Here is an 11,542-nt window from a genome sequence, read left to right on the forward strand (position 1 = left end):
CAATTGCGCCTCTGCTTCCCCTAGGCCCAAAGTTTCTCCTCTGTCTCCCGGATCAGGCGGGTTTCCTTCTTCAAGATCCATATCTTCTGAGGCTTGGGTTCCCCCTGGTCCATTAGAATTATTAAATTTTTTACTGATTTTAGGACCTTGTTGGCTCTCTCTGGGCCCTCGCTGCATTACCCCCCACTGTCACTATTACCATCCCCTTTTGGCCCATTATGTCTCCCACTATTCTGGCCCATACCCACGACACTAACAGCCCTGATATTTTCCTCTTTTTCCCCCGCTTCGTCATCTTTTTTATAGGAGTTTCTTGTGTTCTGTTCTCTTTTCAGGTCCCGAGGCTGCCCTGCTTCCCATCCCCCTACAGTCTCCTTTTTCCTATTCCCTTTAGATTGTCCCTTTCCTTTCAATTCCTTTGCTTCTGATTCCTTTTTCCCTTCAGTACTTTTCTTCTTTAACTGTGTCTTTTCTCTCTTGTTAAGTTCCCTGGCCTGGGTCTCGTTGGTGGTATCAACCTTGTCACGGTTGTCACCTTCAATTCCTCTTCCATCATCCGTCTTGTCATCCTCAACCTCCAATATAGCAAATCTCGAAGCTTGTCCAGCTACTCTTTCGTTCCTGTCAGCCCTTCCTTGTCCTTCGGCCGACCTACTATCTTTGCGGATGGCCCTTCGTCCTTTTCTCGAATCTTGTGCAACCATCCACTCTCCAAACGGGCTTGCCGGAGTTTTATCCTGCGGTGGCCGAATAACCTCTGCCTCTTTAGCGGTCTGGTCTTTTGCCGGTGCTGTTTTAGTCGCTTCTGGGTTCTGGGTAGAGATTTTTGACGGGCATCTTTCTGCGTTATGACCAAATTTCCCGCACTGAAAACAAATCATGTGCAAGCCTTCATATTCAATTTTCAACCAATTACCATCCACAAAGTACGAGGGGAGTAAAGGTGCGTTCAGGTCGATTTCCACACACAATCGAGCATACATGGTTCTGGCTCTTGTGAGGGTCATCTCGTCTACTTTAATGGCGGTACCGATTCTATTCCCAAGGTTATAGAAGAACTTCTTATCATAGTAATCACCCGGCAGTCCTGGGAGCCTGACCCATATAGCTAGTTTCTGGATTTTTTCATTCCAGGGATTGAAGTTTCTCTTCCACGTCTGCACAGTTAGGTAATGATTCTGGATCAGCCAAGGTCCTCCCTCTAGAGCAAAGAAATAATCGTCTCGGCTCTGGAATGTAACTGTCATGAACCCGTTGCCTATGTCATTTATTTCCACGTTTCCCGATTTGCCCCACATAAGCTTTGCTTTTCTTCTCATTTGCATGAAACCGATTGTCCCTCCAAGGAGTTTTATTATTAGGGTATTATCCCATCTTTTTTCGAGTCGTCTCCTTTCTTTTTCGGAGAAGTCGATCCTTGGCCCCATGTCAGAGTCTGTTATCGTCACACCATCTGACATCTCCTCATTGTTGTTGAGCAATAAGCTTCCATCCCAGTCCTCATCACATCTCTTCTCCCTTACATTCTCGTCTGTCACTGACTTGGGCTTTAAGGCTTCCCTATAAGAAAGAGGCTGTTCCCTTTGGCTACCGTTTCCATGTCGTGATCCATCATCCAATCTTCCTCTCTTGCTGCTAGCGAAATTTCTCCCGTGTATTGTCCTTTAACTCTTTGGAGTTTTCCTCTCTCTTCTTTTCCTTCTCCCGTCTCAATGGGTTTTTTCATTAGTTCAGGGAATGTCGACGGAACCACAGTTCCTACATTATCTAGAGTACTCGGAATGGTTCTTGGGGAATCCAACAACTCCACCATATCACCCTGGGGGCGATCCGGTGGGAGTTTATGAGGACCCCTATCATCTTCCATTATGAAAACTTTGAAACTTTGAAAACTTTGAAAGCTTGGACTCTCTCCTCTCTCTCTCTAGACATGAGGACCAGAGGAAGATTCTTTGACACAAATATGAGAGTGCGCACTTGGTGTTTTTCAGAAGGCACTCGCCAAAAAGGATCAATCCCCCCGGCTGCTGGGCCCTGCATTATAGAACTAACTAGCACCACCGCCTTGAGCTCGTTTGAGGGATGGCCGACCTTAATTAAAAAGCCTCATAGCCACGATAATTTCAAGCGTTGGTATTAGGCGCTGCTTACTAAAGCAGCAAAAACAAAAGACTTTCAAGTCTAATCAAAGAGATTAATTTTTTATTCGAATTCTTGCAGGAAGAGACGTCTGTTATATCTGCTAAAAAATATGCTAAAAAATGTGTCTACATTTAGTGGCTAATAATATCTTGAATTGGATTGGATTGCCATCCTGTGAAAAGAGAATACTTATAATTTTTTCTTTAAAAAAAGCTTTGCATCCTTCTTCCAGCACAGTACGTAGAAATTTTCTGGTTTTTGTGCGTTGCTCTTTGAAGCCTTTCCATCAACACCGGCTGTTGCTTCATTTTCATTTAGGGCTACTTTTTATATCTTCTTTGAGTTTATTTGTTAGTCATCCTTTGAAACCAATTTTTTAAAGCCTTATTTTAGTGATTTCTGATTCTTCGTCCGGAAAAGAGAAGAGAAAAAACTGAAGCTGAACCCCCCCACCCGGAACCTGAAAAGATTTGGATGGAAGCATGTAACATCAATAAACAATCAATATATCAACATTAATTTGTCACTGTGCATACTTAAATATATGATTATTATCAATTCAAAAGGCATGAATACTCTAACTTATTTTCTTATAATTAAACTATTAAAGCGTCAAAATGATATGGTGTGCTTCAAGAAATTGGAAATTTTGGCCAAAAAAAATTAGAACCGTATTGACCATATGATAAATTGACATATATACACGCACGCGCGCACACATGTATGTATCTATGCATGAGAGTGAAAGTATTCAAGCTAAGGTTTTGCTTTCAAATTTTCATAATTTAACCTTAAAGGGCTCCCAGTTGAACTTCAAACTAAAAATTATCTTCATACATAAGCTCCCTCTGAATATTCAAATATTACTATTGAAAATTTTTATGCCTAATTATCTTCTATTTTAGAAGTGTAAGTCTGTAAGATAACATTAATTACTATTTTTTCCAATTATGCACTCTCATACGACAGGTGATTAAGTTATAGAGAAAATAGTTAAAATAAATTAAGGACATATTGTATTAGAAAATAAAATTAAAACTTGGTATATTAATGGCTTTGAAAGGATCATACCACATGGATGTCTGAAACTGTTCTTCAAATGTTAACATTTTCAATCAATATTCAATTACATTTTATTATTTTTTTGGCTCAATAACAGGGGGACCCTCAAGCTTAAAACTCTAATTGAAACTAGACCTGGTGTTGCAACACAAGCAATATAGATCTTTAATAATCCCTTAGAACGATCCCCATATCATGAGTGGTGAATTATTATAAGTTGTACCGACATAAATATACTTATTACTTATTATTATTATTTTTTGGCTAAAATATTGGTATTTTTTATTAAAAACAATCCTATTAGAGAAGCACTTCTTTCAATAAGGATTCTTTTTTTTGTCCCCTTAAAACATAGGTGTTCTTTTATTAGAGGCAATTATATTCGAAGCACTGTCGGATACTAAATGTAAGTACTTCTCTTCGCAGGGATTTGAATTTTAATTCGTTGTGAGGACTAGCCAATATTCTCGAATTCTTGCTACTTCACTCGCAAACAAGGATTCTGATTCGCTACATGCGTTTGTAATCACTTATTAATTTAAAAGCACCCCAAATCACTTTTTGGACCCGGGCCCAACATCGCCAGCATCCAAAGAGATGGGCTTCAAAGCTATGTGGATTCGATTCTGGACACTTCCATGGAGGTCGGTGGACGCTGGCCTTGAACATTCCGAAATATTCTGGAATTCCTGCTACTTCACTCGCAAGTCCGAGATTTCTCCTTCCACCAATTTAAATACCCAGCCCGTCCCTTCTCCGTTGCAAGGAAGAGCACAATCGAGAGCGTTTCCGTGTTATAGCACTAGTGTCTGTTGAAATATTTCTTTGTTCGTTTTCACTCTTAAAAGCTGAAAATGTCATTGATCCCCAGTTTCTTCGGGGGCCAAAGGAGCAGCGTCTTTGATCCCTTCTCTCTCGACGTCTGGGATCCTTTCAAAGATTTTCGTTTCCCCTCTTCTCTGTCAACTCCTTCTGGGGATAATTCTGCATTCGTGAGCACACGGGTGGATTGGAGGGAGACCCCAGAGGCGCATGTGTTCAAGGCGGATCTCCCAGGGCTGAAGAAGGATGAGGTGAAGGTTGAGGTCGAAGATGACAGGGTGCTTCAGATCAGTGGAGAGAGGAACGTAGAGAAAGAAGACAAGAACGACACATGGCACCGCGTCGAGCGAAGCAGCGGCAGATTCATGAGGAGGTTCAGGCTGCCGGAGAATGTTAAAATGGATCAGGTGAAAGCTTCCATGGAGAACGGTGTGCTCACTGTGACTGTTCCTAAGGCAGAAGTTAAGAAGCCTGATGTTAAAGCCATCCAGATTTCTGGCTAAAACAAGGAATGCATTCTACTGTTTTCTGTGTTCGTATTCGACGTTGTGTTAATTTGTCTTAGTATAGAAGGTTAATGTCTGCATAATAGGGTGTTCTGCTTTCCGGTGTGGATGGGAAAAAAAAACAGAGGATGGTCGTCTGTTGTATAATATGTTATGCGTGCCTGTAAGCTTCAATAAATGATTTCATAACGTTGCTTTCGTACGTAAGTGCCTTTTCTCTTAACACTTCAGCGATTAAGTTCATGAAAGTTGATCTTGGTCTATGGATTCTTTGCAAGCAAGCTTTGCAATACATTGTCATTGGCCCAATAAAAGTCCTTAGAATACGGTCGTGGTGCGTTAGTACGGAATCAATCGAGATGTTCATAATTTGGTATTAGTAATCTAACTTCTTCTGCTTTCCCCTCAAGTTCCTCCATATGATGAAGGCATGGTTGCATGCAAAATTGGGTTGTTCTTCACACCCTATGTTTGCAGTAGTGTGCTGCCGGGAGGTTGATTGCGCTTTTGGGTTGTTTCCGTAGTTTTGAGATATGTATCCATTTGTGCTTTGTTGGAGAGAAACCTCTTTTGCGTGCTTTGCTCAAACGAAAAACTTTAAGTAGCGGGTCCCCTTTTTAAAGTTGTACCGCAGCCAAGTACAAAAAATAAGGAGGGATTTACATATTGTACATGAAGGTTTTCGGGCATATCTGGAGTCTGCAATGAAGTCAGGTTGCCATGCGGAGGTCCGATCACGGTAACGGAGTCGGATCTGAGAGAAAGAAAAACGCAAGTCACTTTTTTTCATAAACTGATCCCTATCTAGCAGTATCAGTTATGTAACTCCCCATAACCGTCTCCTCTGCACAACCGTTCCCGCCTTTTGGCAAAATATATGAAAAGGCGAAAATTACAGTTAAAGACCTAAGAGTTTTGCTATTTACACTGGAGTCTCAAATAATAAATGGGTTTGGGTCCAATCCACCAAGGGTGGATTGGCCCATTTTCTTACATCTCCCACTCACACTTGGTGGATTAGATGTCGCGGGTCTAGTCTCTTCATCTTCCTTCAATTTCATACTTAGTACTTTGCCGTGACCGCGTGGGCATGACGTTTTCGCTTGGGTCCCTGTACTAGAAATCCCTTTTAAAGGACCAGCACAAGTCACCCTCTCCTTTGTGTAGCTTGAATTTTAAAATTATGCCTCAGATGTCCCAGATTTACTTATATACACTTTTTCACGGTAGATCTAATCCCTCTCGAGTCAATGGTTGACTCAGATTACCTTTCTCGTATGTCTAGTATCCACACTTACGACCACAAAATGTCATAAGGGACATGTCACAGATACTAGCATAGGTGTGTATATCACAGTCAATCTTCCTTTCGCCCAAATATCACTTTGAAATGAATCAGTCGCTTTCTCAGCATACTACCTTAGATTGCATCAATCATGACCATAGAACATATGCCAAAGTAGTAGTCACTGAAACAAATCTTCATGATATTGTCAAAGTCAAAGGACACCAGCAGGAGGATAATTCCTCCCTAGGACTCACACAGCAATGAAGTAGGGATCTTTCACTTGCTTCCCTTTTGCGGTTCTCCCAGCACATGTGGTATGAAACACATGCTACGGTGTTACTCTTTTACTATAAGAGCGTATGTCGATTTGGATTTATTATTAACACCGTACAGACTTAGGTCTAGACACACTCAGTATCTAAACCCAAATTCTTCAACTCTGCTCATTGTTATGACGTCAACGTTGAAGAGTTTGTTATCTGGCTACAGGTATTATGGAAGTGGGATTCCAAACTTCGATCCAGCTTTATTAACGTGGATCTCATCTTAACTTGCTACACTTTAGTCAAGGCGACATAAGGTTTGTGTTTATTCCCTACCATATCAGCATTTATTGCTGCTTTACTGGTGAACACAAATGTCTCATCTTTGTTCATTCCACCTGAGTGTCAAAGGCGGTTGCCAGTGTGAGAGAGCCAACCTTTTCAACCTGTACGACATACTAGACATTGTATACTTTCGGACAGGCACATAAAGTGATAACGAAATACAATTTCATTAATGAAGCATTCATATTACACTTTACGTATGCCAAGGGCTTGTACATGTTCTCTAAAAACTTTTCGCCTATTGGCTTTGTCAGAGGATCTGCTACTACATTTGGTTGAAATATATTGTACAGTAACAATCTTTTGTGCTATGTAATCTCTAACAAAATTATACTTGATGTCAATATGTTTGATGTCAATATGCTTGGTTTTGCTGTGATACTTAGAATCTTTAGTATAGGCTATGGCTGCAGTATTGTCACAGTATACCATCACCGGATTGGTACTCTTGTTTCCAAATCCAAGGTGTTCTATAAATCTCTTCAGCCATAAAGCCTCTTGCACTGCTGCAGTGCATGCCACAAACTCAGCTTCCATTGAATGTAAGGCAATGCACGTTTGCTTCTTGCTACTCCAACATATGGCGCCATTGTTGAGCAAGAAGGTATAACCTGAAGTTGACCTTCATTCTTCTTCATCTCCGCCTACATCAGTATCGGAGTACCCAACAAGACGCAGGTCACTTCCTTCGTAGCACAGTGCATAATTGGAAGTGCCCTTCAAGTATCTCAAGATCCTCTTCACTGCTTTCCAATGCTTTTCACCGGGGTTAGATTGGAATCTGCTCACCAGTCCCACTGCATAACAGATGTCTGGTCTTGTACACATCATTGCGTACATCAGACTACCAACAACACTGGCATATGGAACTCTTTCCATTTCTTTTTGTCAGACTCGGTTTTGGGACACATGTTAGAACTCAAAGCCACTCCAGTGGCAACGGGTGTACTCATGGGATTGACAGTCTTTCATGTTAAATCGCTCAAGAATCTTGTTGATATAATTCTCTTGTGAAAAGAGAGGATTCGTTTTGAACGATTTCTTTGGATCTTAACTCCAAGTATATACTCTGCTTCACCCATGTTTTCATTTCAAAATTCGACGAAAGCCATTCTTTAATAGCCACCACCGAATCTAGACTATTTTCGGCTAATAGTATATCGTCTACATATAAGGATAATATGACAAAATTACCCTCAAACCGCTTAATGTAGACGCAGTGGTCTTCCTCTATCATTTGGAAGTCATATGAGGTTATTGCTTTGTGAAACCTCAAATACCACTGTCTGGATGATTGTTTCAATCTATAAATGGATCTTTTGAGTTTACAAACTTTATTTTCCTTTCCATTTTCAATGAAATGTAATTGTTGTTCCATATAGATTTCTTCATCCAGATCACCATTCAGAAATGCGGTTTTTACATCCATCTGATGTAATTCTAGATCTAAACTGTTTACTATTGCTAGAATAAGTCTAATAGAATTGAAACGCACAACAGGTGAGAATGTATCTTCATAATCTATTCCTTCCTGTTGTGTGTACCCCTTTGCCACTAATCGAGCCTTGTATTTGTCAATTGATCCATCCACTTTTCTTTTAATTTTGAGAACCCACTTGTTCCCAATGGCTTTATGCCCTTTTGGAAGATCAACTAACACCCAAACTTGGTTTTTTTTTATTGAGTCCATTTCTTCTTCCATAGCTTTCATCCATTCATCTTTTGTAGAACTTGACAAGGCCTCTCGTACAGAACGGGGCTCATCATCCCCTTCTGGAGTAACTAAGAGAGATTCGCCTTCTATTTGAAAGCGTCTTTTGGGAACACTTTCCCTGTTACTCCTTCTGACGGGAGCTATTTGCTTTCTTTCTTTCTTTGTTCAGGTCTTGGTGTTGACCTTTCTTGGCTCCCACTCAGATTGACACACTTAGACGATTCTGGTCTGTCAATTTGTTCTGTACTGACTTGTTCCTGTGTCTCATAAAGAGATACAGTACGGTCAACATCTCCTCTATTAGGAAATTCAGTCTCAATGAATGTGGCATCTCTTGATTCCATTTCAGTCACTATTCCATCTTTGTTTTCACCTATGAAAACGTATCCTTTAGATTGTTCAGAGTACCTTATAAAGATACACTTCTTTCCTCTAGGACCCAATTTCCCATGCTTGTGGGAATCATCATGAACATATGCCGCTGACCCCCAGGGTCTTAGGACACTTAGATCCGGTTTGCGTTTTGTCCATAATTCATAGGGTGTGGAAGCGATTGATTTTGAGAGCACACGGTTAAGTATGAAGGTTGCCGTTAACAAAGCATCACCCCAATATGAAATTGGTAGGTTTGCTTGAGCCATCATAGACCTAACCATGTCTAGAAGAGTTCTATTCCTCCTCTCAGCCACTCCATTCTGTTGTGGAGTGCCAGGGATAGTCAGTTGTCTAATTATCCCTTTTTCCTCACAGAGCTGTTTAAATTGATCAGATAAATATTCACGACCTCGATCAGTACGTAATGCTTTAATTTTATTGTCCATTTGATTCTCTACCTCATTTATGTATCGTCTAAAGCACTCAAGAGCTTCAGACTTATGCGAGATCAAATAGACATGACCATATCGTGAAAAATCGTCAATAAAGGTAATAAAATACCAAGCTCCGTGTCTTGCCCTCACACTCATCGAACCACAAATATCAGAATGGATTAATTGCAATGGATTTTCAGCTCTTGTTCTCTTACCGAAAGGTTTTCTAGTTGCCTTACCAGCTAGACAATTTTCACATAAGGACATTTCCATGTTAGGGATTGTGCCCAACATTCCTTCTTTTGCTAGTTTAATCATTCTATTTTGATTAATATGTCCTAGTCTAGCATGCTAGATATTCATATCAGGGTTGCTTGAAGAAATAGCAAAACAATCATGGGCGTTAAAACCAAAAGCAAGATCCATAACAAAAAATTTCTGGAATTTGAATGCTGAACCATAAAATTCAGAGTTGAAGGAAATGTCTGCAACTTTATCATGAAAATAAACATTAAACTCAAAGTCTACTAAGCAAATAACAGAAATTAAATTCCGTCAGATGTCGGGAGCATGAAGCACATCGTGGAGTATCAAGGTCTTTCCACAACGCAAAGCAAGCTTGCAGGTGCCAATGCCTCGAACCTCGATTCTCGTATTGTTCCCAACATAAAGCTACTTGCTTTGATACGGCAACCGACGGTATTCCACGAAGGATCCCCGATCCCTGCTTACGTGGTCTGTGGAGCCTGAGTCTATAATCCAAGAAGAAGAAACAGGTTCTGTTAGAAAAACAGTACTAGAAACATATGAAACATGTGAATTCACATAATTTACTAATACCTTTTCGTTTTCAGCCTGTTTGGAATAGTCACGTGCGAAATGGCCCATTTGTTGGCAGGCGAAGCATTTGACCTTCTTCAGGTCTAACTTCTTCTTCCCGCCTTTCTTTCCCTTCTTCTTAAATTGTTTCTTGCCCTTTTTAAATTGGGGACCGCCCTTCTTCCCTTTCTTTTGGGCTTCTTGCCCCTTTTGAAATTGGGCTTAGATTGGGAAGTACCAGCATCCTCAGTTAAATAAGTCTGTCCAGAGCTCTTGTAAGCCTCTAGACGTTCATCTTCCAGCTCCAGATGCTTAGCTACATCATTAAAAGTGATGATGTTTTCATTGTGGGTTAGGTTGACTTTCATGTGCTCCCAACTTGCAGGGAGTGACCTGATGACAGCCTGCACTTGCTGCTCATCAGACAGGTTATGTCCAGCTTCCTTCAGTTCCCGGATCATATTGGCCATCTCTCTCAGATGTTGCTTCATAGGATTGTTTGGCTTGAGCTTATAGGTATCAAACTTAATCGTCAACCTTCTAAGCTTGGTCGTAGAGACTCCGCCAAACTTATCCTTCAATGCTATCCACATGGCCTGTGCAGTTTTGTGCGACTCAAACTCACACATTAGGTCATCAGCCATGGAGCTCAAAAGCGTGATTCTTGCTATGCTATTCTTCTTTTTCCGGGTTAGATATGCCTCTTGGTCTCTCCTGTGCTGGTTTGTGTTGCCAGTCTCAGGTTCAACCATAGCAGTGGTGAGAGGCTCTATCGCATCCTGTTCCTCTAGGATATACTGGACCTTTCGGTGCCAGATGTCCCAGTTGTCCCCGTTAAGCTTTTCTCCCTTGTTCAATTCAGCAATTATGTTCTTGGTTGCCATTCTTAGTTCTGTGACAAATCTATCCCACATTAATCTATTTTCTCTTAAAGGAGAACCGAACCAAAGAACATTTTAGTTATATAGCACAATGAAGTATACAATGTAATGTGCCTATATTATCCTCGATCAGTAAATAATGAAATTACTAGATCTATGATCAGGAAAATACGTTTGTACCTCTCATCACACAGATACTAGCAATAATCATCATGTCCTATCAAGGATTTTATATAATCACTTCAAAGATTGTAACTTTTAGAAGTCTCATCTTCTAAAAACTCCCACTTATAAAAGGCATACATATGATATTCATAAATAATCATACAACAATAATTCAAGTAATTTCATTAAATGAAATAACATACTTAGTCTATTTACAATGCATGAAACCACAAACTTAAGACGAATACAAATATTACATCATTTGATATGAACATAAAGGTAATCAAGCATTGCTTTTCTTAGGCTTCTAAGTTTGCTCGTTTTGTTCATAAAGGAGGACACTAGCTCTATGGCCCAAATCCAGTAAGACTTTCTTATGGGTTTGCCTTTAGGTCCGCCTCTAACTCTTATTGCTCTTATGTACTCCATCATGACTCTAAGGTAGAATTCAGTATTCTTCTTATCCGTCATGTAATGGACGTAGCTAGCGAGCACACCATTGATGCCTTTTATGTTTGTTAATTTAGCTGCATCTCTTTCAGCTATTCTCATAGCTAAAGCAGGGGTACAGGGTTGATCCACCTCTTCGCCTTCCTCTACTTCGGTTTTATTAGGAAGATCTAGTGAATCATTACAGACCAAATGAGGTTCGGTACGGAGGGGTTCAGTGGGAAATAAAGATTCTGACTCAGGTCCAGAATCCATTAACTCCTCCGGGATTTCTTG

At 40.4% G+C, this 11,542-nt stretch overlaps 1 protein-coding gene across 1 annotated transcript; it reads left to right on the forward strand.

The window, feature by feature from the left end:
* Positions 1-3,982: 3,982 nt before the first annotated feature.
* On the forward strand, positions 3,983-4,654 carry LOC114734099 (17.3 kDa class I heat shock protein-like). Its single transcript, XM_028921613.1, has one exon. It carries the CDS (start codon positions 4,059-4,061, stop codon positions 4,527-4,529), a length of 471 nt encoding a protein of 156 aa, XP_028777446.1. The 5' UTR covers positions 3,983-4,058; the 3' UTR covers positions 4,530-4,654.
* Positions 4,655-11,542: the final 6,888 nt, after the last annotated feature.

Source organism: Neltuma alba, unplaced genomic scaffold, assembly GCF_004799145.2.
Source record: "Neltuma alba isolate B1F8T4 unplaced genomic scaffold, ASM479914v2 tig00013076_pilon, whole genome shotgun sequence".
NCBI lineage: Eukaryota > Viridiplantae > Streptophyta > Magnoliopsida > Fabales > Fabaceae > Neltuma > Neltuma alba.

Coding starts and splice junctions, on each gene's coding strand:
- LOC114734099 (XM_028921613.1), top strand. CDS start 4,059: ATGTCATTGATCCCCAGTTTCTTCGGGGGCCAAAGGAGCAGCGTCTTT.